The 26,748-nt window shown below is 45.5% G+C and overlaps 1 protein-coding gene across 1 annotated transcript; it reads right to left on the bottom strand.

Annotated features, from left to right (window-relative positions):
• Positions 1–1,688: 1,688 nt before the first annotated feature.
• Positions 1,689–26,397, bottom strand: LOC143714428 (tripartite motif-containing protein 16-like). Its single transcript, XM_077205610.1, has 6 exons — positions 25,762–26,397; positions 18,121–18,216; positions 17,802–18,035; positions 17,241–17,400; positions 17,055–17,102; positions 1,689–3,040 (listed from the first exon to the last, which is right to left on the bottom strand). The coding sequence occupies exons 1-6, from the start codon at positions 26,329–26,331 to the stop codon at positions 2,520–2,522; spliced, it is 1,629 nt and encodes a 542-aa protein (XP_077061725.1). The 5' UTR covers positions 26,332–26,397; the 3' UTR covers positions 1,689–2,519.
• Between the last annotated feature and the right edge of the window lie 351 nt (positions 26,398–26,748).

The raw sequence follows: 26,748 nt of genomic DNA, 5'->3' as shown, positions 1-26,748 counted from the left end.
GCTTGGTGCTGGACGGAACCAGCGGAGAAGAGGGCTTGGTGCTGGACGGAACCAGCGGAGAAGAGGGCTTGGTGCTGGACGGAACCAGCGGTGAAGTGGGCTTGGTGCTGGACGGAACCAGCGGTGAAGAGGGTTTTGTGTTGGACGGAACCAGCGGTGAAGGCTCGGCTGGACTGGACGTCACCCACCCAGGATCGAAGAGGGGCCAGAGTGGAGAGTGGTGTATTCAGTCAGAGATAACAGGTGAGGATCAAATGACTAGAAACATGAAACAGGCTTAGCTGAATGGATAATGTCCTTTTCTCTCTTGTAGATGGATGGGATGCAGTCACACCGAAGATGGATGGATACAGATGGATAGGAAGCAGGTAAGTAACAGGTTGGTAGATGGAGAGTCTGTGAGTCATGTATCGACGAGACCAGACAGTGACTGCAGGGACAGTGAGTGCTTTAATAGTCCATGCTGGTGATGGGACGCAGGTAACCCTAACCCTAACCCAGGTGCAGGTGATGATGACCGGGAATGCTGGGAAGTATAGTGAAGACACAGATGAAGGAGGTGAAGACACAGATGAAGGAGGTGAATGTGACAATTATTGGGAAGAGGTACCGTTTTAAGTTTGGAAGCCACATGTGTCCCGCACATTATTTCCCGCCAATTTTACACAAACGCGTTTGAGCAGAGTTTCCCCGATGGTGGTGTGCGCTTTTTTCATTGGGCAATGAGGAGAGTGCACTCGAATGATGTGTTGTGGCAAAAATTTCTTACACATTATCACTGCTTAAGTGACACTGAGTCAAATTGTCTGTCTGAGTAATTTGTTCTCTTGCAAGAGAAGGTCAGACAGTCATTCAGAGCCTGCCTGCCTGCAGAGTGTAAGACCAGGAGGAGGAGCTACAAGTCTACAAACATACATACATTTCCCGTTCAAATATAATATACACGTGACTCACATTCCTTTGTAATAGCTGTTGAAGATCAATGAAAAACAAATGTTTCCATTACAGATGCAACCGTTGCCTGTCTATTTTCATTTCCAGCTCTAGTGAAAGCTGATGTTCTGCTCTCTGATGTTCTGGGGCCTATTTAATATAACAAGTTATCTTTTCCTCAGGAAGAATTCTCTGGGTTTACCAACCGTCAGTGGGTGTTTGGTGCTCTGATGCCTCGTCAATTTGCAGGGCTTCCTGCTTTCATTCGCTAGTCTCTCACCACAGATTACACACTCAATTCTCACTTTGTCCATTGCTTCAATGAAACCAAATTCGAGATAACTGTCCAAATAAATCCTTGCTTTCTTTGGCTTTGTTTACACTTGCATTAACATGCGACCTGTGTCCGGATGTTGTCCACATACACATTGAAAAGACAAGTGTAAATGCGCTTCTGATTGGAATGTTATCCGATCAGCGTGTCCAGGTTCGGAGGAAGTGGAGGACGCATTGTGATCGGATCTCAGTGTAATGTAAACGCAATCCAGCCATCATGTCTGCATTCACAGGTGGTCGTCACACTTGACCAGTAAGTGGCACTATAACCATAGATTTACACATGTTATGAAGTGGACGTATCACAGCTCTATACCAGATATTACAATATTCAAATAGCTAAAATGTGTTGCATGTTAAAGCAGTGTATGAATTAATAAAGCAGAAATCAAGGAGTGGGCGATTTGACCAAAATCTTAATTCAAGATATGACATTTTATTTCAAATAATAACAACAATAACAATGTATCACAATGTAGATATTTGGGTCATTATAAAAATAAGAACAAGGAAGCAAATGACAAACACAAGAGATCAGAGACCGAAATCATAGATCACATGGGTCAGGTTACAGTTTTCCTTCTTTCAAACTTCATATATTTCTGAGTATTCTAGATTTAACTGATGATGATTCGACTCAATCCTTGTTTTTTAATCTTATCTCAGTATCTTTATCTTTATCTTGTCAGAGTCTCAGGTCTGTAAATTCAGTTCTGTTCACGAGGAGGTTTATTTAATGTAAACTGGATTATAATAATTATGCTCATACTTTCACTGATCAAAGGATTACAGTATGATCAGATGATCTGGGTTTATATATTTTACATTTATTAATAACTGGAAATTTTATTTATCAATTTTACACAATTTATTTAATGAAATAACACATTTTTAATGAATCCTGTGTGATCATTTCAATTCAAAGGTAATTTTGATAGTCATATAAAAATGATTTGTCACACTACAGTAAGAACTGAATGACTGTAATTTTAATTTGTAATAAATAAAATAAAGTTTGAGAAAATACACACCGTCACTCATCATGACTCACAAACACACACTGATCGTACTGTCTATATGAGGATTCATTACACACATTTATTCTGACATGTTATTTCACAGACAGAAGTTCAGCTGTAGAATTAATGTAATGAAGAGAAAATAAGAGACTCTATAACATCTCACTGTTACTGATTTATCATGCAGCTCAAAGCATTATGGGTAGAATCTCTATAGTCTGTTCTCATTCATCAACACAGTTTCACTGATGATCCAGGATAAACAGCAAACCCAGGATAGAGTGAGTGAGTGAATGTGGTCTGGACTGTGTGTATGAGGCTCATTGTGTCAGAGACGCTGTAGAAGGACAGAGTTCCTGCACTGTGATCCACACACACTCCTGTTCTCCTGCTGATGGGCTTTACAGGGAGTTTAGTCACTATATTATTGTGTCTGAATGAGTAACTGGAGGAAGAACAGTCCAAACTCCAGGATTGATCATTATATCCAAACACACACTCATCACCAGATCCCTTCCTGCTGATGCTCTTATATGACACTGATATACACACACCATATCCACTCCACTCAATCTCCCAGTAACAGCGTCCACACACACTCTCTCTACACAACACCTGACACACATCATCAAATCTGTCTGGATGACCAGGATACGGCTGCTCTGTGTCAGTGTTAGTAATCACTCTGTTCCTCTCAGACAGACGGAGGCGTTTATTCACTGTGTTCAGATCCAGAGTGAACTGATGGGAATCTGATGGAGAGAAAACGCATCAGAATCAGGAATTATGAATCTGTCTGATCTTTTATTATAGCTGAACTCTTCATGTTCAATATATCAGCAGTGTCTCAGTGCAGTTCACCAGATATACTGTGCAAATCATCATTTATTTAGTTCAGAACAGAAGTTAATTTAGGATTTTTTTTACAGAAACAAATCTTAACTTGATTTAGGATTCTTATCATCTTACAAAATCTCCTCTGATCTGTAGTGAGGAAATCCTGAGTTCGGTACTCAACTCTCAGGCCTGTTGCCAAGCAACCAACAATAATAATACACTTAATAAATGTCAATCACTTCCGGTATGGCGACGAGCTGAGTGAACGCACGTTAATCTGCTCCTCTACCCTGTTGACTAATTCCTTCTTAAATATTGGTTTTGAACGGGTACAAAACCTCCATATTTATAGATAAACTAAGGGTAATGCCGTTGTCACAGAAGAAAGTAGGTCAGGGGTGGAATAAAACCCTTCAAGCAAAATTATCTGAGTTTACGAGAGCTAACTTTAACGTTAGCAAGAAATCCGCGGCTAACCTCGAAGCCATGGACTCCAACGAGGCTAGCTCGACTCCTGAGGAAAAATCGCCGGACAAAAGTAATGATACGGCGGAGGGAGGGTCCGGTCATATGGCAGATTCCATTCTGACTGCTATAAACGACATGAAAACGGAGTTCCCTTTCGTTGTCACTCCGAGTTACGTCGGATGACGACGAATGGGGTTTCGCTTAGAAAGCCTATCAACTTCGAGTATTACAAAACGAGCCAATGGCAAGGAAATGCCATGGGTCTGCGGAATTTGCATGGCGTAACTCCGCCCCACCTCGTGGGTATAAAAGGAGGAAGCCGGCAGCAAGCAGATATGTTTTCGCTTCGGAGCCAAGTGTATTCTTCTCTCCTCAAGCCATCTCTGAATTGTCAGCTTTACAAACGAGTACCTCGAGTGTTGGTGTGACGGCGATCTACGGCGAGAGCGTGCTTCCTGCTGATCTGTTGCAGTGGTCTGCCAGTCGGTGCGTTTCTCCCCGGGTGCTTCAACACTTGAGTTTTCTCTCACTAAAAGAGCTTACACGTGGCACGTCTTTTTAAAGATGTCTCGCCCGTGTACTTCTGGTTGCTGCAGATTGGTATCGGACTCTGATGGGCACGAGCGTTGCATAGTATGTTTGGGCATTGATCATGCTAGAGCAGCGCTCGTGGATGACTCATGTTCTCTCTGTGGGAACATGACCATCGCGTCATTACGGTCGAGACTCCGTGAACTCGCAAGAGTGAGAGTCCCCTCATCCACCCCCCGTCCTGCGGCTGGTGGCCAGGGTGACCTGAGGGTTACGGTCTGGAACAAGGCGCCGACTATGTGTCCGCGACCCCAGCCCCCCTCTTCAATGACGGTGCCCGCTAGTGAACTGCTGATTCCCGCGGGTCTACCCTCTGGTGGCCCGCGTGTTTCAGTTGAAGCTACAGAGGAAGATGCCATGTCTGTTGCAGCATCACTAGGCGGGTTTGACTCTTCTGGAAGTGAGGGCTCGTCACAGCTGCCACCTTCCAGTGTGCATACGGCTGTGCTCGAGTCTGATCCGGAGATGACGGCCATGCTTTCCCGGGCAGCCGCGAGCATCGGACTTGAGTGGAGGCCTCCACCCTGTCCTGAGCGCTCGCGGCTGGACGATTGGTTTTTGGGTAAGGCCGCCGACCCTCGTCCTCGGCAAACCCCAATACCTTTCTTCCCGGATGTGCATGATGAGATCTCGAAGTCCTGGAAGACCCCCCTGTCTTCTCGGGACTGCTCGCTGGTCTCATCCGCCTTTCCTCCCCTCGATGAGGCAGCTGCCCGTGGGTACACTGGGCTTCCCCCGGTTGAACGCTCTGTTGCCATGCAACTATGTCCTCAGAGTGCTTCTTCTCGGGGCGAGCCTAAGCACCCATCCAAAGCCTGTAGATTTTCGTCGACCCTGGTGGCGAAGTCTTACAGAGCGGCGGGACAGGCGGCTGCTTCACTGCATGCTATGGCCACTCTGCAGGTCTACCAGGCCCAGATGCTCAGAGACATGCACAAGGGTAGGACAAACCCAGGGCTCTTTGATGAGCTGCGCGCCGCGACCGACCTTGCTCTCCGGGCGACGAAGGTTACCGCGCGCTCCCTGGGTTTGGTGATGTCCACAGCTGTGGTCCAGGAGCGACATCTGTGGCTGAACCTGGCTGACATGTGGGACGCTGAGCGGACCCGTCTGCTTAACGCCCCCTTGTCCCAGGCCGGCCTCTTCGGAGGTGCAGTTGAAGACTTTGCCCAACAGTTTTCAACTGCCCAGAAACAGACCGAGGCCATCAGACACATTCTGCCCGCCGGCCCGCTGCTGCCTCCACCTTGCCGGCCGGGCAGACGCCTCGACCTGTTTCCCGCCGAGGGTGCCCTCCTGCGGCTCCCGCCCCTCCCGCCCGGACCACGCAGCAGCCTCCACCCAGGGCAGGTCGCGGAGGAAGCCGTAAGAAGGTGCCACAGCCCTCTCCTGCCCCGCCCCCCGCTAAACGCCGGGCCAAGCGGCGCTCCTGAGACGGGCTGCTCAGGGATGATGGTTGTTTCTCAGGAGGTGGTAGCAGGACCACTCCTTCCCCCGGTGGAGGGCCGGGGGAGAATCTTTTGTTCTCCACTCCCCGCTGCTCACCCACGGGTGGGCAGCACCCTAATGTGGTTAAAGTCAGAAACAATCCCCTCTTCCCTGAGCTCACAGAGTTCTCGGGCGACACAGAGCGCCGCCCACAAGCCGTGCTCTCCTCGCCCCCCTCTGTCCCAGAGGCGGTTGACACGGCGTGCCGTCCACGGACCGCTTCGCCCCTGTCCCCCTCTGTCGCCAGACCCCTGGCAGAGCAGGCCCCCCCCGGGACGACCAGCCTGGTCCTCCCCTGGCCCCCTCTGCCAGGGCGCGGTTGCTAACTGTGCCCCCTCTCCGGGCCGCTATGCCGTCCACATCTGGGCCAGTTACTCCGTTTCGCTGCCCCTCCGGGGGGACGCCTGTGGCTCGCATGATCCCGTTGGTTCAGTTCCTGGGAGCCTGGCTAGAGCTTCCCCGTCTGTCCCACTGGATCGCGCGTACCGTCAGGCTCGGCTATGCGATTCAGTTCGCACGGTCTCCTCCCCGCTTCAGGGGAGTCCGCTCCACTTTGGTCGGTGGCAATGCCCCTATCATGAGAGCAGAGATTGCCACCCTGCTGGCGAAGGGTGCAATCGAGACTGTCCCTCCAGCTGAGATGCTTCTAGCTCCCTCCAGCTTCTACAGCCCCTACTTCATTGTCCCCAAGAAAACCGGTGGGTTACGGCCAATCCTGGACTTGCGCGTGCTGAACCGCTCCCTTCACAGGATGCCGTTCAAGATGCTCACCGCCAAACGCGTTTTCGAATGCATACAGCCCCAGGATTGGTTTGCAGCGATCGACCTGAAGGACGCCTACTTTCATGTCTCCATTCTTCCTCGACACAGACCGTTCCTCCGGTTTGCTTTCGAGGGGCAGGCATACGCAGTTCTCCCTTTCGGGCTAGCCCTGTCTCCTCGCATCTTCACGAAGGTCGTCGAGGCGGCCCTTGTTCCCCTTCGAGAACAAGGGGTTTGCATCCTGAGTTATATCGACGACTGGCTGATCCTAGCTCACTCTCGAGATCAGGTTTGCGAACACAGGGACCTAGTGCTTCGGCACCTAGCCCGTCTGGGCCTTCGGGTCAACTGGGAGAAGAGCAAACTTTGCCCCGTGCAGAGGATCTCTTTTCTCGGTATGGACATCGACTCGGTCGCCATGTCCGCGCAGCTTACGAGCGAGCGCGCGCAGTCACTGCGGACTTGCCTAAGATAATTCGAGGGCAAGAGTGCGGTTCCACTGAAACTTTTTCAGAGGCTCCTGGGGCATATGGCATCTGCAGCCGCGGTCACGCCGCTCGGATTGCTTCATATGAGACCGCTTCAGCTTTGGCTTCGCGACCGAGTCCCGAGGTGGGCATGGCAACACGGCACGTTCCGAGTACCAGTTACTCCGACCTGCCGTCAGTTCTTCACCCCGTGGGCGAACCTCGGTTTTCTCAGGGCCGGTGTCCCCCTGGCACGAGCTTCCCGGCATGTTGTTGTCTCAACAGATGCCTCCACCACGGGCTGGGGCACCATGTGCAATGGACATGCTGCTGCGGGCTCCTGGACAGGACCCCAGCGGCTGTGGCATGTCAATTGCCTCGAGTTGTTGTTAGTACGCCTTGCCCTGCACCGCTTCCGGGCGTTGCTCAGGGGTCAACACGTACTAGTCCGTTCAGACAATACCGCCACTGTAGCGTACATCAACCATCAAGGTGGTCTACGCTCCCGCCGTATGTCACAACTCGCTCGCCACCTCCTCCTATGGAGTCAGAAGCATCTGAGGTCGCTTCGAGCCATCTTCATTCCCGGAGCGCTGAACTGTGCAGCCGACGAGCTCTCACAGCTTCAGCCCCTCCCTGGAGAATGGCGACTCCATCCCCAGTCGGTTCAGCTGATTTGGGACCAGATCGGGGACGCGCAGATAGATCTGTTTGCCTCTCACGACTCGACCCATTGCGCCCAGTTCTATTCCCTGACGAGGGCACGCTCGGCACGGATGCTCTGGCGCACAGCTGGCCGCAGGGCCGCAAGTATGCGTTTCCCCCAGTGAGCCTTCTTGCACACACTTTGCGCAAGGTCAGGGAGGACGAGGAGCAGGTCATTCTGGTTGCCCCTTACTGGCCCAACCGGACCTGGTTCCCCGAACTAGTACTCCTCGCGACAGCACCTCCCTGGCCGATCCCTCTGAGGAAGAACCTTCTTTCTCAGGGACGGGGCACCCTATGGCACCCTCGTCCCGATCTTTGGAACCTCCACGTGTGGCTCCTGGATGGGACGAGGCAGGTTTGAGTACCCTACCACCAGCGGTGGTGGCTACCATCACTTCGGCTAGAGCGTCGTCCACGAGACACGTCTATGCGTTGAAGTGGAACCACTTCGTCAACTGGTACTCTTCTCACCGAGAAGACCCCCGGAGATGCTCGATCAGTGTTGTGCTTTCCTTCCTTCAACAGGGGCTGGAGCCTGAAGGTCTATGTTGCCGCCATTGCCGCACATCATGACCTCATCGAAGGTAAGTCGGTGGGGAAGCACGACCTGGTCATCAGGTTCCTGAGAGGAGCGAGGAGACTAAATCCTCCTCGTCCTCCTCTCGTTCCCTCTTGGGACCCCTCAGTGGTTCTAACTGCCCTGAAGAGTGCTCCCTTTGAGCCCCTGCAATCAGTCGAGCTTAAGTTCCTGTCTATGAAGACAGCGCTCCTGGTTGCATTGGCCTCTATCAAGAGGGTTGGGGACCTGCACGCTTTCTCCGTTGACGAAGCGTGCCTGGAATTTGGGCCGGCTTCCTCTCACGTGATCCTGAGACCCCGGCCTGGATACGTGCCCAAGGTTCCTACCACTCCCTTTCGGGACCAGGTGGTGAACCTGCAAGCGCTGCCCTCGGAGGAGGCAGACCCAGCCTTGGCACTGCTCTGTCCAGTATGCGCTCTCCGCGCCTATGTAGACAGAACGCAGTGTTTCAGGACCTCAGACCAGCTCTTTGTCTGTTATGGTGGGAAGCTGAAGGGAAAGGCTCTCTCCAAGCAAGGGTTGTCTCACTGGATAGTGGACACCATTGCTTTGGCTTACCAGCAGCAAGGTCGACCGTGCCCCCTTGGTGTGACTGCCCACTCCACCCGGAGTGTGGCGTCCTCTTGGGCTTTAGCGCATGGCGCCTCGCTAACAGACATCTGCAGAGCTGCAGGCTGGGCGACACCTAACACATTCGCCAGATTCTATAATCTCCGAGTGGAGCCTGTGTCCTCTCGTGTACTCGCTTCAACCAGCTAGTACCGGACCCGCTCAGGTGTCTTCGCTTGCTCGCCATTCCACTCCACGGACTGGATACGTGCGATATTTTCCTCAGGTGAGCTTCTCCGAAAGCCCTGAGCTCCTCCAGCACTCCTGACGTCGGCGCCAGTGTCTATTGCCTGCGCGTCGGCTAGGTGCCTCCCGTGTGCATGGTCCCTCCTCTGAGCGACCCCCACATGTGTATTTCCACTGTAAGCCTCTCTGAGCGTGTGTCTTTCCCTTGGCAAGCCACCTTGCCACCCCTGGGGTTGAAATATTCCACCTGCGGCTGGACACCCCAGTGTTTTCCATATGCTTCCTTCGGGTCATATGTGTATTCTCTAAGTCCCCCCCCCTCCGGGCTGGCATTAATTGCATACTTCCCATAAGCTTGGGATATGCTTCCCAGTGTACCTTGGTATTCCTGTGATAAATGGAGTCCTTTGTCCAGGCTGACAGGGATCTCGATTTACGCAGGGCACTGGAAGACAGCTGAGAAGGTGGCGTGATTAGACTGGTAACCCCATTCGTCGCCATCCGACGTAACTCGGAGTGACAACGAAAGGGAACCTCTACGGTTACGTATGTAACCCTCGTTCCCTGAGTAGGGAACGGAGACGTTATGTCTGCCTGCCACTTTCCGCTGTACCGCGGGGATCGCCTGAGCTCAGTCTTGGCTCCTCAGCGAAGAAACATATCTGCTTGCTGCCGGCTTCCTCCTTTTATACCCACGAGGTGGGGCGGAGTTACGCCATGCAAATTCCGCAGACCCATGGAATTTCCTTGCCATTGGCTCGTTTTGTAATACTCGAAGTTGATAGGCTTTCTAAGCGAAACCCCATTCGTCGTCATCCGACGTAACGTCTCCGTTCCCTACTCAGGGAACGAGGGTTACATACGTAACCGTAGACGTTTTCCACCAGGTTTGATGGCATATTGTCCGCGATTGAAAGTGTCAGGAAAGATATCACTGACTGTGCAGAGCGTGTCACCGAGGCAGAAACAAGGATTTCGACAACTGAAGATAACGTCACCTCGCTCCAAACAAAAGTGTCCTAGAAAATAAAAACAAGGACATGGAGGAAAAACTTCTGGACCTGGAGACGAGATCAAGGCGCTCCAATCTGAGGCTGGTCAATTTGCCTGAGGGAGCGGAGTGGGACGACATGTGTGCCTTTTTGGAGAGCTGGCTACCGGATGCACAGGAACTGCCGTTGGGGCGCACCAAATTAACAGTGGAGAGGTCTCATAGAATCGGACCAGGAACACACAATAACCCCTCACCCCGAACGCTGATAATGAAGTTTTTGGACTTCAGGGATAAAGAACTGGTGACGAAAGCAGCCAAGACAAAAAGAAACGTGCGTTACAAGAACCATAAAGTGGGATTTTACCAAGACGTGGCGGCAGGTGTTCACAAGAAGCAAAAGCAGTTTGACGAGGTGAGACGGCAGCTCCGTTTAATGGGTCTCCGATATGGCATCATCCCTCCTGCCCGACTGCTGGTGACTTATAAAGAACGGCCTCACATCTTTAACAACCATGTCGAGGCGAAGGACTTCATCAAACGGATCAGGTCAGTAGGGGGACCGGACTGAATTATGGGTAATTTTAGTTTTTTGTTTGTTTCATTTTTTATTTTTTACAAGCATAAAGGTTTGGGGAGTACAACTATACAAGCTATGCAAATTGTCTAGTGAGATAAAAATTAAAATTACATCATGGAACTGCAGGGGGTTACGAAAACTTAAGAAAACTAAACAAGTCATGAACAGGATAAAATTAATGCAGTCTAATATTGTGTTTCTTCAAGAAACACACCTGATGTACAACGAGGATTTGAGAATCAGGAGGAGATGGAGAGGCAAGGTTTTTTCTGCATCGTTTAACTCTCAGGCTAGGGCTGTCACTATTTTGGTGCATGAGTCAATACCATTCCAGGTGAATAATAGCCTGGTTCTACCAGACTCTCGTACATTTCATTTGTACAGAGAGTCTGGCACCGCTCCATTGACAAGCGTTAACTTCCTTGTAGGCGGGTATTCTATTGAAGTCTAAAACTATTGGATCTGCCCAGAGTCACTCTATCTGCCATAACCAATCGCTAACGTTTGGTCGTGACATATGTCTTTTCCCGAACCCCGTGGGAGGATGGCCATAAACACAAAACTAAGCAAAGATTGTTCTTGCTCCGGCTTTAACTTCTAGATATTCGGCAGCGTTGCCACAACGGACCGAATAGCTTCGCTCGCATCTTTCTTATTTTGAACTACAACTCAAAATAACGCACTAGTCGACATCAACGTCATCGTTCTCAGCCACTCCCTCTGTTCGCTGTTTGGCCCGGTAAAAAATTGATCGGAGAAAACCAAAGTCTACAGCGCAATCCCACACGTAGTACTGAAGGAAAATGAAATTGAGCGGAAGTGCGTAGGAGGGCGGAGACAGGCTAGGTGAATAAGGTTATAAACGACAAATTTGGACGATACCTTATTATTCAAGGAATTATACTAAAAGAGCAAATTATCTTGGCGAACATCTATGCACCAAATATAGATGATCCCAACTTTTATTCAAAACTTTTTTCTTATTTTATCCAATCTTCCTGGTAAATGTGTGGCGGTGGGTGATTTTAATTGTGCATTAGATCCGGCAAAGGATAGGAGCTCTGGAGCTGTAGATTCTCACATTCGTAGCAGGGTAACTATATATCACTTTATGAAAGAATTGAATCTAATAGATATCTGGAGGGAAGAAAATCCTGACGATTTAAAGTTTTCGTGCTACTCCGGTACACACAAGTCCTATTCAGGAATTGATTTCTTCTTGATATCTGCAGAGTTAAGGTACAAAATCAAGGAATGTACTTATGATGCTATCCTAATTTCAGATCATGCTCCCAATTCATTGGTATATCGAGACTCAAAGCTAGTTAAAGATGCTAGGATTTGGCGTTGCAAACCAAAGTGGCTGACTGACCCCGGCTTTGTCTCTTTTCTGGATGAACAAATCGGGTTCTATTTTGAAACTAATACAACAGAAATTTCAGCAAGTACAACATGGGAGGCCTTTAAGGCTTATATTAGAGGTCAAATAATTAGCATCACAAGCTCTAAAGCAAGATCGACTTTTGAAAAGGCAAAACATTTGGAGACAAATATAACGGAAATGGAAAATGAATATTATCAAACAAGGTCAACAGAATCTCATCAAAAGCTATTGCTGCTTAGAGCACAATATAACGAATTATATGCATCAAGAGCGGTGGCCAGTCTGTTGCGACTTAAGCAATCTTTCTATGATCAGGGTGAAAAACCTGGGAAAGTTCTTCGGGGAAAGGCGACTTAAGCAGCTACAGAGCGAAAAAGTTATAATCTCACTGCTGAGCGATCAAGGAGAACCCTTTGTAGATCCAACAGAGATTAATGAAACCTTCAAGACATTTTATGAGGGTCTTTATAGTTCTGAAATAATTAATGAAAGTTCTGAACTTAAAGCATTTTTAAATAGTATAAATATACCCAAGGAACCAGAAATTCTTAAGGCAAATTTGGGAAAAGATATCACTGTAGAGGAAATTTCTTTAGCAATTGACAGCATTAAAGCAGGGAAAACTCCCGGACCTGATTGTCTCCCAATTGAAATCTATAAAAAATTTAAAAATAAATTGTTAACTCCAATTTTTGAAATGTTTACAGAGTCCTTCCGAAATGGCACCTTGCCGTCATCGTTAAGAGGAGCATTAATTACCCTGCTCCCGAAGGCAGGTAAACCAACTAACAAATGTGAAAACTGCAGACCTATTAGCCTGCTAAATGCAGATTTGAAAATACTTTGTAAGATTTTAGCAAAAAGAATCGAAGACATAATAACTACAATAATTGGGAGGGACCAGAACGGGTTTATTCGTGGCAGACAAGGCTTCCATAATGTCAGAAGGATCTTAAATATTCTTTATCATCAGAAGGAGGCCCCAGATACTGCTTTGCTGTCACTCGATGCTGAAAAAGCATTTGACAGAGTGGAATGGTCTTATTTGTTTGAGGTTTTGGCTCGCTTTGGTTTGGGGGAGACGTTTTGTGATTGGATAAGATTACTTTATAAGGAACCATATGCACAAATTTTAACTAACAGTAATATTTCAAAAATTATAAAAATAAAGAGAGGGTGTAGACAAGGGGACCCTTTGTCTCCATTGCTGTTCATTATGGCAATTGAACCCCTTGCAATTGCAGTGAGGTCACATGACTGGAATAACTATAGGACGGACGAAGCATCGTTTAGCTTTATATGCAGACGACATAATTGTTTTTCTCAAAAATACTAACAAATCCATCCCGGCTTTGCCAGATTTGTTTAGGAAGTTCGGCAAGATCTCAGGTTATAAGATTAATAAGTCTAAAACATCCATTATGCTATTAAACCAAGTAGACAGGGAAAATCCAACTCATGTAGTATCACAATTTAAGCTCGTCAATTGCTTCTCTTATTTAGGCGTTCAAAATGTCCCATTGCTTAACAATATCTTGGAAAGTAATTATAGACCAGTTATGCAAGGGATCTCAACTTCTTTAGATAGATGGGCTGCTTTACCAATGTCGTTAATGGGGAAGATAAATACTCTCAAAATGAATGTACTTCCTAAACTGTTGTATTTGTTTAAAAATTTGCCTTTGCCTCCACCAAGCAACTTATTTTCTCAGCTGAAGACACTTTTCATTAAGTTTCTATGGAACAATAGACGCTCCAGACAGCACCTTTCATTGTTGTACTTGCCTTATGATAGAGGCGGGCTTAAATGCCCAAATCCACTATGGTACTACTGGGCGGAGCAAATAAGAACAATGATGCTCTACTATTCTGAGGAGAATGTGCCACTTTGGAGAGAAATGGAAGGCGATACATTGAAGTTGCCTTTGCCCATTTACCTGTACTCAGCTAAGTTTAAGAAACTTAAAAATATCACCAAAAACCCTATGGTTAAAAATATGATTAGCGTGTGGCAACAGGTCAAGAAATATCTCCAAGTAGCTGACTCGCTCTCAGTATTTAGTCCAATATGGGGAAATGATCTCTTCCCCCCAGGAGGGGGTGAGGGGGGGTTTAAAATTTGGGCTGATCAGGGGTTACAAAAAATAGGAGATCTTTATAGCCCTGGCGGTACACATCTGATGTCTTTTGACGAAATTGTTGTCAAGCATGACATAGCTCGCAGCCAGTTTTTCAGATATTTACAACTGAGAGATTTTATTAGAACTCAACATAATCAGTCCTTGTCCATTCCTAGCTTATCAAAGTTCGAAGAAATTATGGTGAGCGACTGCCAGGGATGGGGCGTGATTTCCAAAATATATAATGAACTGGTTGGTGAATCCTCAGAATCATCAGTACATAAACTTGAGTCCTGGAGAGAGGACCTACAGGAGAATATCTCCATTGAGGAGTGGGAAAGGGCGTGTATCAAGGCACAAAGACAAACTGTGAACTCACGTTTAAAACTTTTGCAGTACAACTGGTTAATGCGTTCTTATATGACCCCAGTTAAACTTAACAAATTTAATAACGACATACCGGATGTTTGCATAAAATGTGACAAGGAGAAGGGCACGATCTTCCATTGTTTGTGGCATTGTTCTCAAATTAAAGAATTTTGGGGAGAAGTGAAAAAGTGTATTGAGGAAATTTTAGAGATAAAATTACATTTAGAGCCCAAAATGTTTCTATTGGGTATCTATCCAGCTAACTGTAGCATAAGAAATAAGCATAGAATATTTTTAGATATAGGTTTGTTGCTGGCCAAAAGAGTTATTGCTATTTCCTGGAAAGAGGTGGCTAGACCAAGGATAGGTAGATGGCTTTCAGAATTAATAGCAACGCTGCCCTTAGAAAAGATCACGTATGCAATCAGAGGAAAGTTACAAATTTTTGATAGCATCTGGGGCCCCTTTAGTAACTTTCTTGCTAATAAAGACTTATGTCGTTTGGTGGAGATGTCTGGGGACGATCCATAAGTAACCTGCAGTTCACTTGGAAAATGTTTACTAATTCATGTGTAGTGCACACTGGTGAGAACTGTGCATGGTAGGTTTTGTACTTATTCTCTTCATTAATTCTTTTTTTTTTTATGTAGCATTTGTTTTATTATTGTATTGTATATTTTTGTTTCCTTTGTTTTTAGTTATTCATTTGTATTAGTTATTGGTGTTAGGAGGTCATGTTTTGGATAGTCCGATGGACAAAGCTCTGTGGGTTGTGGGGCAAGAGTTTTTTGAGTTTATGTAATGTTATTATGTTTGAAAATAAAGATATTGTTGGAAAAAAAATGTCAATCTGTAATAGATTTGAGAGAGAGAGAGAGAGAGAGAGAGAGAGAGAGAGAGAGAGAGAGAGAGAGAGAGAGTTTAAATCTTGCTTTTTTTTAAATGTTAGTAATGGTTATGCTCAATGTCCCACTTTGTAAAAGTGCAGATTTTTTTGTTTATTTTTAACTGACAAAGGCAAATAGATGAAATGTTTGTACTTTTTTAATCTCCTGCTTGAACCTGATAAAAGTATCTTTAAAGTGCAGACCTTTTTGCATTTTCATATTTGAAATCGTTTAAAAAAATAAAAAATAAAAATTTGCATCAAAAAATATCAGGTGAAAAACATCTCCACACATTCCACATTTTTATTTTACATTTTAAAATATTCTAATAGAAAATGTTTCTTTAAAATCATAGGGATATTTCACAATATGTTTTACTGTATTGTGGATCAAATAAATCCAGCAGAAGAGACTTCTTTCATAAACATTAAAAACCTTTGTTACGTACGCTATATGGAGGAATGCATGTTGTATACAGTGTGTGTGTGTGTGTGTGTGTGTGTGTGTGTGTGTGTGTGTGTGTGTGTGTGTGTGTGTGTGTGTGTGTGTGTGTGTGTGTGTGTGTGTGTGTGTGTGTGTGGTTAGGCTGTTTTGTGTGTTTCAGATTTCATTGGATCCACAGTCTGTCATTCTTCACCAAGGAAGATGATTATTAAATACTGATTATATCTGTTATTAGAGTCCTTGTATACTGTGTCTTAGATATTTGACTGAAACCTTCTTTGTTAGGATTATGGTTGTAAAGTGTATAGTTGCATTTGTACTGTTGTGTCTTCAAGTCGTCGCGTTGCGTATGAGTAAGTCACATGACATACATTATGCATTGTAGGACGTACTGTTGTTTTACACACAGTAGGTTTAGGAGAGAGTGCCCCCCTGATAAATATCATTATCATTAGTTTCACAAGGATTTAAAAAAGCCATGGGAATAGAAAGTATTAAATAAACTTTTTAGAAATTTGGCACTGAAACCTTAATTACGTAGATTATCATAAATTGCAGCCAATCAGCAAACAAGAAGCATTCATATGAATCTTTCCAATCTAAAACATGAACAAGGAAAAAAAAATCGAAGTGTCTATATGCTAAACGCAGAAGTTGTTTTCACAGGAAGTTCGGCAGCTGAAGGAAACACTAAAGTAAATAGTCTTCACTATGGAAGTGAGACACCATCTAATCTGGCCATCATGTCATCATCATCATCATCATCATTATGTCCCATAAACCCCCCTTAGGAGGTCGTTGGGGCTCCACAGACATTCTATTGACTAGTATAATCTGGCCACATTGGTGAAAAACTGGCAGGTCGCACACGGTCTACACTGGACGCCAAATCACGACAGTGAACGCACACAGAACCCATTATAATCAGTGACACTGGACGAGCGGATGCTACGTTATATTTCTGACGCACTTGCGCTACTGACAACAGGACAAATGCATTTGGAACTTTCGTGTTGTGTAGAATGTAGTTAGAATGTTGCAGAGCATTTCTTTTGCAAGTAATTACAAGTTTCATCTCGTAAATCTTCAAACAAATGCATCACAAGAACACCTCAACACCCCCTTTTGAAGATATTGCTTCCAGCTGCCCCTGATGTTCTCCGAACGCCCCCGTTGGGAAACACTAATATACATGATCAACTATAAAACTCTTCTGTCCTGTTTTCTTTTTCCTTCTACAGGAAGAACATGAAGACACTCAGTGAGTTTCTCTGCTTGTTTTCTTAGTGACTTACATTGTAGGAAGTCGTTCCTGGTTCTGGGAACAATGTTGGTGAAAGTGACTGCGGAAATCAACAGACATGAAGAGTGTGATTATCATGAGAGAAAATGATCCCTGCATCCGTTCCTAAGACACTTCTAATATGATCTTCTACATGATATGAGATGATGGAGGATGATTTCTGAGAGCAGAACTTTACCTCTGTCAGAGATCTTCTTCAGCTCCTCTTTGCAGAAATCCTCCAGTTTGTCTCTCAGCTGACGGACAGATACTCTCACGCCATCAAAAGAGGAGAGAGAACTGAAGAGATGGTCATTTACGTCTGTAGATTCAGGAGGAGCGGAGAGAGACTGGAAACTCTACAGAAAACAGAAATCAAAGCTCATCACCTCCACACTTCATCAATAACCTGCACTACTGGCAGATCTGAGCGGCTCTTGTTGATCTTTAGTAGTGAAACTGGTGCCATCAACTTCATGGATTTCACATTGTTATAAAAAAAGGTTTGAACTTTTTGTTTGGAAGCTCAATATATCTTTCAGAAAAAGGTTTCCTCAGAGATTTCCAGAGCTGAACTGCATTTGTAAGTGCGTCTCTTTCAATAGAAGAAGATCAGATGAGAGTCTGACTGATGATGATATAATAACCGAACACACAGATCAACACTTCAGTCAACGGCTCATTCTGCTCTCATGAAATGTTTCTCTGTGAGTCTCTTGCTCAAGTCCACTATGCTCCTGTTCTTCTAGATCTCTGTTACCTGCAGGAACTGGATGTGATCCTGTGTGTGTGAAAGCTGCTCCAGCTCAGCGTCTCTCCTCCTCAGATCATTGATCTCCTGCTCCAGTCGCTCCAGTCGTCCTTCAGCTCGACTCACTGCAGTCTTTTCCTGATCTCTGATCCGCTGTGTCGCCTCAGAGCGGCTTCTCTCAATGGAGCTGATGAGCTCAGTGAAGATCCTCTCACTGTCCTCCACTGCTGTCTGTGCAGAGCGCTGTTACACACACATCACAATCACACAGTGGCTTCAGTGAGTTCTGACTGAGACGTCTCAAACTTCTCTTCTTCTCCAGACTCACCTTATGAGACGCCACAGCCTCTCTCAGCTGCTGAAGATCTTTCTCTCTCTCCTGGATCCTCTGCTGGAACGACCTCTGCGTCTCCTTTAGCTGATGCTAAAGGACAAACCAATGACAGGAGAAACATCACATTAATCATCAGGTAAACAGATATGAATCCAGTATCAGTGAAGTGGTGCGATTGAGGGGTTAAAGATATTGCATGATAAGATTATAGGTTCAATCAGAAGTGCCAACATTATTTCATCTAGTTTTATAGCCTGGATTTATAAAGATAGTTCACCTAGAAATATAAGTTCTTCATTGTTCACTCATCCTCATGTCTTTCCAAAAGTGTATGTTTTCTCTTGCAGGACACAAAAGAAGATATTATGGAGAATGTCTTTGTTTCTAAAGCCCAAATACTGAAATACTGTTTTCAAGGGGTCGTATTATGCTTTTCCCCATGTTAATCTGTCTTTAGTGAGTAAAGTTTATGTTTGAGCATGAACAAGTCCCTCCAGAAGGAGTTATTCTCTATATGAGTGTCACTAGTCGCGTTTCCAGTACGCTTCAAATTGCGCAAATTGAAATTGCGAATTGAAAATGTGCACAATGGTAACTTTTCGCAAAAACTGTTTTTTTTTTGGCAATTCGAAAAAGGAATATTTCACAAAACTGCAATGGAAACAATTTTTGCGCATTTACAGTCACCTGATTTAGAAGGCATGGTGTGTTTGGACAGAATAAGAGAAAGAGTTCTTTATTAAATTCATAAAAGAAAAAGAATTACAGGAATACTGGATTCTAAACCTCAAAGAAATGCCACAATCAAGACCTCGGAGCAGATATGAGAGAGAAACACCTCATATGTGCCGTTCACAGTATAAGGGTTTTTACTTGCCATTAATGCTTGGATAACACACCACGTCTCCTTCCATTAATAATAATATTGTCTAGTGCGGTGGCTGAGATATATATAAACCTACCAACATCCGTTGCCATGATTTTTGTAATGACTTATTGCGAGAGGAAAAAATGACGTTTTAGTCGCATAACATCGATGGAAACTCCGTTATTTCGCAATAGTTTTTTATCGATATTTAGAAATAAATTCAAAAATGTAGCATAAATCTGTAATGGAAACGCACCTACTATCTCTGACTTCCCTGAAATTGTAGTCATGAGTTTTCTTACGGAATGAAAACGCCACAATATCCCTCAATTAGTGCAAGTTTAAAAAAATAAATAAATACAACAAAATACCGTCAGTATCAGGAGGGGTATGTTTTGATGGGATTCACGGCAACAAGCGGAAACCCTCCCCAGGCATTGTGTTTTTTCTGTGGGGAGAAACTAGCTAACAGCTCAATAAAACTGGAGCACCTCCAGAGACATCTCACCACCAAACATCAGTGTCATGTTGGAAAGCAACCTGAATTTTTCAAGAGAAAACTTGCTGAGTTTAGAGTTTAGATCTCCACAACATCAGCCCAGGCGTCATATGCAATGTCACTGCACGTGGCTAAAGCAAAAAAGCCGTTCACGATTGCTGAGGACCTGTTACTCCCAGCCGCTGTTGTATTAGCTGAGACAATGATGGACAAAAATACCACGGATAAATTAAAAACTGTGCCGTTGTCTAATGACACCTTTTCCAGCAGAATAGAAAGAATGGGAGCGAATATTGTTGAACAAGTCGTGGGAAAACTTGGCGAAGCATTTTCACTCCAGCTTGATGAGTCAACCGATGTCAGTGGCAAGGCACAGCTTGTTGCTTTTGTGAGATATGTGGATATCGACGACATTTATAAAAATGTACTTTTCTGCAAGAGCTTAGAGGGGAAAACGTCTCAGGTTACGACTGTAACTCTGGTTCCCTGAGAGGGAACGAGACGCTGCGTCGAGACGCTGTGGGAACTCCCCTGCGTGATTTTGTCGTGAAGGACGTGTATAATCAGTCCAATGGAGAGACGAGACGTCAAGGTGGGTGACGTCATCGACCAGGAAACAATAAAGCACACCTGACAACAGACCGCGCCAGGTTCTGATAGGCCGAAGCAAGTTGATCACAGGCCTGGAGGGCAACGCTGCGTCTCGTTCCCTCACAGGGAACCAGGGTTACAGTTGTAACCTGAGATGTTCCCTCTCAAGGGAACTCGAGCTGCATCGAGACGCTGTGGGAACACTATACCCACTACGCCATAATAGCAATGCCTGTTCCGTGTGAATTCATTGCGCACACTAAGCAAGCACCCTAGACCCCGGAGTGGAGCCTAGATCCAAGTCATAGCCTTTGAGGCAGCCATACTCCTAGTATCTTGGTCAGATGCCTCACAGTGCCACAAAGGAAACATACTACAGGGTGTCTTCCCCAAGGATACACCACTTAAAGGGACATGGTAAGCAGCTAAGGCCGCAATGTACACCTTTAGTGTGGAGGGGGATAGACCTGTGGAGAAACGCTCCTGTAGGAACTCCAGCACTGCAACCACAGGGCAGATAACTGGGTCCAGCTGGTGCTCTCCGCACCAGGAAGTAAACAATTTCCACTTCAAGGTGTAGAGTTTCCTCGTGGAGGGAGCTCTGAAGTGGAGGATGGTCTCAACAACCTCAGTTGATAGACCTGAACTTATGAGCTGGGCCCCCTCAAAGGCCAAGCCCAAAGTTTCCACAATTCTGGGCGGGGGTAAGGATCAACCCGCTCGACTGAGGAAAAAATTCTCCCCCGAGCGGAATCTCCAGAGGAGAGCCTTCGAGGAGAGACTCTAGGTCGGAGAACCATACTAGGGCCTGCCAACACGGGGCTAATAACAGATGATGGGCCCCGTCCCGCGAACTCTCTCCAGAACTCCCTGGAGCAGAGAGATCAGGGAAATGCGTACAGATGTGACCTCGGCCACATCTGCATCATAGCGTCCAGCCCCAGAGGAGCTGGCAGACTGAGTGAGAACCACAGTGGACAGTGTGTTCTCTAGGATGCGAAAAGGTCTACTTCTGCTCGACCAAAGTTTTTCATAGGAGCTCCACCACCTCGGGGTGGAGTGTCCATTCCCGGGCCTCGGCCCCTGCCTCGACAGGATGTCTGCTCCTGGATTATTAAAGAGACCACCGATGTGTTGTTCGTGCCGACAAGCACATGGTGAACTCTCATGACCTTGATCATGCCAAACAGATTTCCCCTCGGAGAAAACCCCTTGGTCCTGAACCACCACTGCAGGGGTCTCATTTACAGGAGGCCAAAAGTTATTACGTTGGACGCAGCTGCCATGAGACCCACCAGTCTCTGAAACTGTTTCGCAGTGAGTGACTGGCCTAGTTTTACCTAGGCCAAAGGGAAGAACCCCATATTGGTACACTTCGCCCCCGAAAGTGAACCTAAGGGACTTCCTGTGATGAGGACGGATGGCTACATGGAAGGACGCGTCCTTTAATCTATTGCGACAAACGAGTCCTCAGACTGAATCTGTGACACAATCTGTTTGAATGTAAGCATCCATCCTTCTTTGGAGCAATGAAGTAACGGCTGTAAACCCCTGACTCCCTACTGGGAGGAGGAACCCTTTCTATAGCCTCCTTTCGCAGAAGAGTCTGTACTTCTTGCTCCATAACCAGAGCCTGCTCACGTAGGGAGGACCCCTAGAAATCTGGGAGGAAGAACCGAACTGAATTCTGAAACCATTTCTATATTGAGCAGGACCCAACAAGATCTATTTGGCAGTAGCTTACAAACTGCCAGAAAATCTATTAAGGGGACCAGTCTCTCGAGACTGGCCTCTGTATTGGTCGAACAGCCACTTCGGTGCCCTGTAACGGCAAAACGACAGGGAAAACTGTACTGACTGTTCTACGACCCTCCTCAGAGGATCGTTTGGGGACACTGACACCTCGGTACCCTGAAACGGCGAACCAGCAGGGAACAACCGAACTGGCAGCGCTGCGACCCTCCTCAGAGAGTTGCCCCCCCAGAGGGTGCCGAGGAGACACAGATTTCTCGAACCCGTCTCTCCCCGGAGGGGGCCACCCTCAGAAGCCTGATAGCCTCAGCGTCAGGACTTCTTCTTAGTCGAAGCCTTCTTCGAGATAACGACTATCCTAAGATATGTTTTATCCCAAAATGACTACGGCTGAGACTACTAAAAGGAATCAGCCTCTCGAGACTAGTCTCTAGTATAGCTTGAGAAGCCAATCCGGCGTCCTGAAACGAATGACCGGCAGGAAATAACCGAACTGACCTCTTAACCTCTTAAACCCCCCATCTGCTAGTCAGACACTGAGACTAGAACTCGCTGGAGGGCACCGAAGGGAGATGGGCACCATATAATGAGGTGTTATCCATTTCCTCCTGGGAACAACTATTAATTTCCTCAGAAATAAATGATTCCTCAAAGATCAGATGAGTAAATATTTAATTTTCTCAATTAAATACAGCCAAATATCAACCAGACAAGTAAACACGTCTGGATGAAAAAGCTGAATAGTATACCTATATCAATACAGACATCTAACTCCAAGGATAAGATGAGTACATATTTAATTTTTTCAAAAATTAAATGCAGCCAAATATCAACCAGACTAGTAGAAACGGCCTAGTTTAAAGGCTGAATATAGTATATTAATATAGACCTCATATTATAATCTCAAACAATAAAGAATACAAAATTAGTTTTCAAACAAACGAGAGAAAGGGAAATTTCCCGTCTACCCAGTTCCCTGTGCATATTAGCCTATACATTGCGGACCATTATCTACACATTGCCTCGGCAAACGTGAGAAGAGCCACTTTATTATGGAGATATGCAGACCCATAATCTACGTGCTGCCTCGGCAAGCGCGCAATCTGAGCCATAGATTCTTATTGCAGAGATGCAGACCCATAATCTACGCGCTGCCTCGGCAAACGCGAGATCTGAGCCAATAGATTCTTATTGCAAACCCGTATTATTGTAATGCTCTACTGGGTGGTTGCCCTGCACGCTTAATAAATAAACTACAGCTAGTTCAAAACGCAGCAGCTCGAGTTCTTACCAGAACCAGGAAGTACCACCATATTAGCCCGGTTCTGTCAACACTGCATTGGCTCCCTATTAAACATCGTATACATTTTAAAATATTGTTGATTACTTACAAAGCACTAAATGGTTTAGCTCCGCAGTACTTGAGGGAGCTCTTAACGCATTATAGTCCTTCACGTCTATTGCGATCTCAAAATACCAGCCAGTTGATAAATACCTAGAATATCTAAATCGACTGCTGGCGGTAGATCCTTTTCCTATTTAGCACCAAAACTTTGGAACAGTCTTCCTACCATTGTCCGGGAAGCAGACACAGTCTGTCAGTTCAAAGCTAGACTAAAAACACATCTCTTTGACCTAGCATGCACATAATACATTATAGACTTCTATAATTCAATGTTAGGCTGCATAGATTAGGTCAGCCGGAACTGGGAACACTTCCCTTAAATCCTGATGTACTCGTTACATCATAAGAAGAATGGCATCTACGCTAATATTAGTGTCTGGGGGGTGGTGATGGCGCCATGGATAAGACACATGCCTTTGGTGTGAGAGACCCGGGTTCGAATCCACTGTGAGACACCAATGTGTCCCTGAGCAAGACACTTAACCCCTAGTTGCTCCAGAGGTGTGCGACCTCTGACATATATAGCAATTGTAAGTCGCTTTGGATAAAAGCGTCAGCTAAATGAATAAATGTAAATGTCTTTGTTTATCCCGAGGTTTTCCCGCAGCCTGCCGTATCCAGATCTGACGAAGGAGCTTTGCCTGGACCCGATGACAATGCAGTGCTGAAGTGTCCACTATCCTCTCCCTATGGAGGATCCCTTTCCCACTCTACAGATAAAGCGTTGTGGAAACCCGGCTCGCGTACCCCGAAGTGATAAAATAAAACAAAATTCTGTATCTAAATTTATAGGCAAGACAAGTAGTTTGTTTAGGCATGGGTTGTATGGAATTACAAACCTGTGCACATATTTTCAGAAGTACATAACTATAGAATCAATTCTTAATGTGCATGTGAACGCATGTGAACGCATGTGAACGCCGTCAGCATCAATCACAGGTTCGCGTTTAAAGTCTGTTCAGAGAGAACGGTGTCGTCTTAGTGGCCCCTAATTTAATAACAAATGATCATTTCAATGGAGGTGAATCAATCAAAACTAACTTTAGCTGGAAATAACATTACTCAAGAACCGCTATAAATCCAAGACAATCTCTGTTACCTTAAATTATATGTTTATCTCTGTAAAGCTGCTTTGGAACAATCCATTGATAAAAGCGCTATATAAATGAAGATGACTTGACTTAACTTTATTAAGTCAAGGCCACTCAATGCACGACTGTTTCACCGCCTTTGTGAGGACATGGGAGCTGAATACACACAACTGCTGCTACACACAGAAGAGCGCTGGCTATCTCGAGGGAGGATACTGAACAGGCTGTTGGAACTACGGGCGGAGGTGGACACCTTTTTGTCAGAGCAAAGATCTCCATATGTAACCCTGTTTGAAGATAAAGGTTGGCTTGCAAAGCTGTGCTATCTGGCAGATATATTCAGCAAATTGAATGAGCTGAATGTGTGTCTGCAGGGCAAGGACACCCACGTTCTGAACCTGTATGATAAGGTGGGTGGTTTTCTGAAGAAAGCAGAGTTGTGGAAACTAGCATGTGTACAGGGGGATCTCACCTACTTTTCTCAGGTGGAGGCTTTCCTCTCCAGGGAAGATGTGGAGAGAGCACCAGTGAAGTCCTTCCAAATGTCATAGAAGAACATTTGGCCAACCTGATTGTGAGTTTTAACTCATACTTTCCTGACATGGAGGAGAAATCACCACAGCTCAGTTGGGTGAGAAACCCATTTCTTTTGTCCGATGAAAGCAGAAACAAGCTCCCTCTCCGTCACCAGGAAAAACTCTTGGATGTGTCATCTGACAATGGCCTACGTAATAATATGAAAACTCCACTCTAACACAGTTTTGGGTGTGTGAAATAAGGAGTACCCTGAGCTGGAAGAAAAAGCTTTGCAGCAGCTACTGCCCTTTGGATCCACATATTTGTGTGAGACATTATTTTCTACAATGACTGTGATCAAAGCAATGCAGAGAAACAGACTGGGCCTGGAAAAAAGTCTGATCACTGCTGTGTCCTCCCTGCCACCGAGGATGACCAAGATCCTCAGTGAAGCACAAGCAGATGTTTCGCACTAAATTATAAGTGCAACTTAGTTTGTTGTTTATTATTACAAGTGTTTTTGAGATAAAATGTTATACACATCATATATATACACACACTGTATATATATATTTCTTATATAGGTTTCTTTTATCAAACATGTTTGGGGCCAGTCAAGGGGTACTTAAACTGCATGATCGGTTATCGGTAATGATACATATTATTGCAAATGTTTAGTATTGCAAATGTTTTTTCCATGTACAATGTTTAATAAATCTCATAATGATGGCACATCACTATATCATAGTCATAGCTTTTATTTCTATCTCAAATGATTGGGGCCGGTCAGGGGGTACTTGGCTGAGAAAAAAATTGATAGGGGGTACGTTATTGAAAAAAGATTGAGAAGCACTGCCATAAACAACATTATGAGCCTGTAAATGCGGATAATGGGACCTCTGTAAGATCATACCTGATTCTCTGTCCTCTGTGCTGCAGCTGATACAGTGTCGTGGTTTTTATGTTCATCCATACACAGCAAACATATACACTTCTGATCAGTGCGGCAGAAAACCTCGAGGAGCTTGTCGTGTTTCTGGCAGATCATCTCCTGCAGTCGTCCAGTGGCATCAGTCAGATTGTGTCTCTTTCCTTTAAACCAACTCTCATGTTGTTCAAGGTGATTCTGACAGTAAGAGTTCAGACACACCAGACAGGACTTGACGGCTTTGTGTTTTCTTCCAGTACAGACGTCACACTGCACATCTCCAGCTCCAGCGTAACAGTCAGCAGCAAGTTTAGTCTTCATTAGTTTCTCCACCATTTCAGCCAGAATGGTGTTTTTAGCTAAAGCAGGTCTTGGACTGAAGGTCTGTCTGCACTGAGGGCAGCTGTAGACTCTCTTCTCATCCTCCTGATCCCAGCGGCCTGTAATACAGATCTTACAGTAACTGTGTCCACAGGAATTGGTCACTGGATCCTTCAGGAGATCCAGACACACTGAACACATGAACTCATCCTGAGATATTCTGACTTCTGCCATTTTACAACATGAAGACAGAGACACAAACACACAACAGCTCAACTACACTTCAGTTTCACTTTCCCTGAACTCATGTATTTCCTGTTTCCTGTTTCTGTGTTTGAGTGTCCTGTGCAAAACAAGCGTGTCTGTAAAGCAGTGTGACGGGGCATGTTGGTAAGAACAGTCACTGGTGTCAAAAAGTGCAATGGTGTTTATTGACAGTATTTTGTGATCCAGTATTCCCAAAAAGCTGAGAAAAAATAGCAACAAAAAGCTCTCTCTCCCTCTCTTTCTCTCAGAACAACACCATTGTGTGCGTGTATGTGTGTGTGTGTATACAGTGCTTGGCTGAAAACTTCCTTCTAAACACAAAGAAAACACTTTTTAAACCCCTCTCAGCAACACCACATGTACTCACTTCTACTCATCCCACCC

Source organism: Siphateles boraxobius, unplaced genomic scaffold (genome assembly GCF_051911475.1).
Source record: "Siphateles boraxobius isolate OS27281-9 unplaced genomic scaffold, OSU_SipBor_1 54, whole genome shotgun sequence".
Taxonomy (NCBI): Eukaryota; Metazoa; Chordata; class Actinopteri; order Cypriniformes; family Leuciscidae; genus Siphateles; species Siphateles boraxobius.
This window is presented reverse-complemented; position numbering and strand designations above follow the sequence as displayed.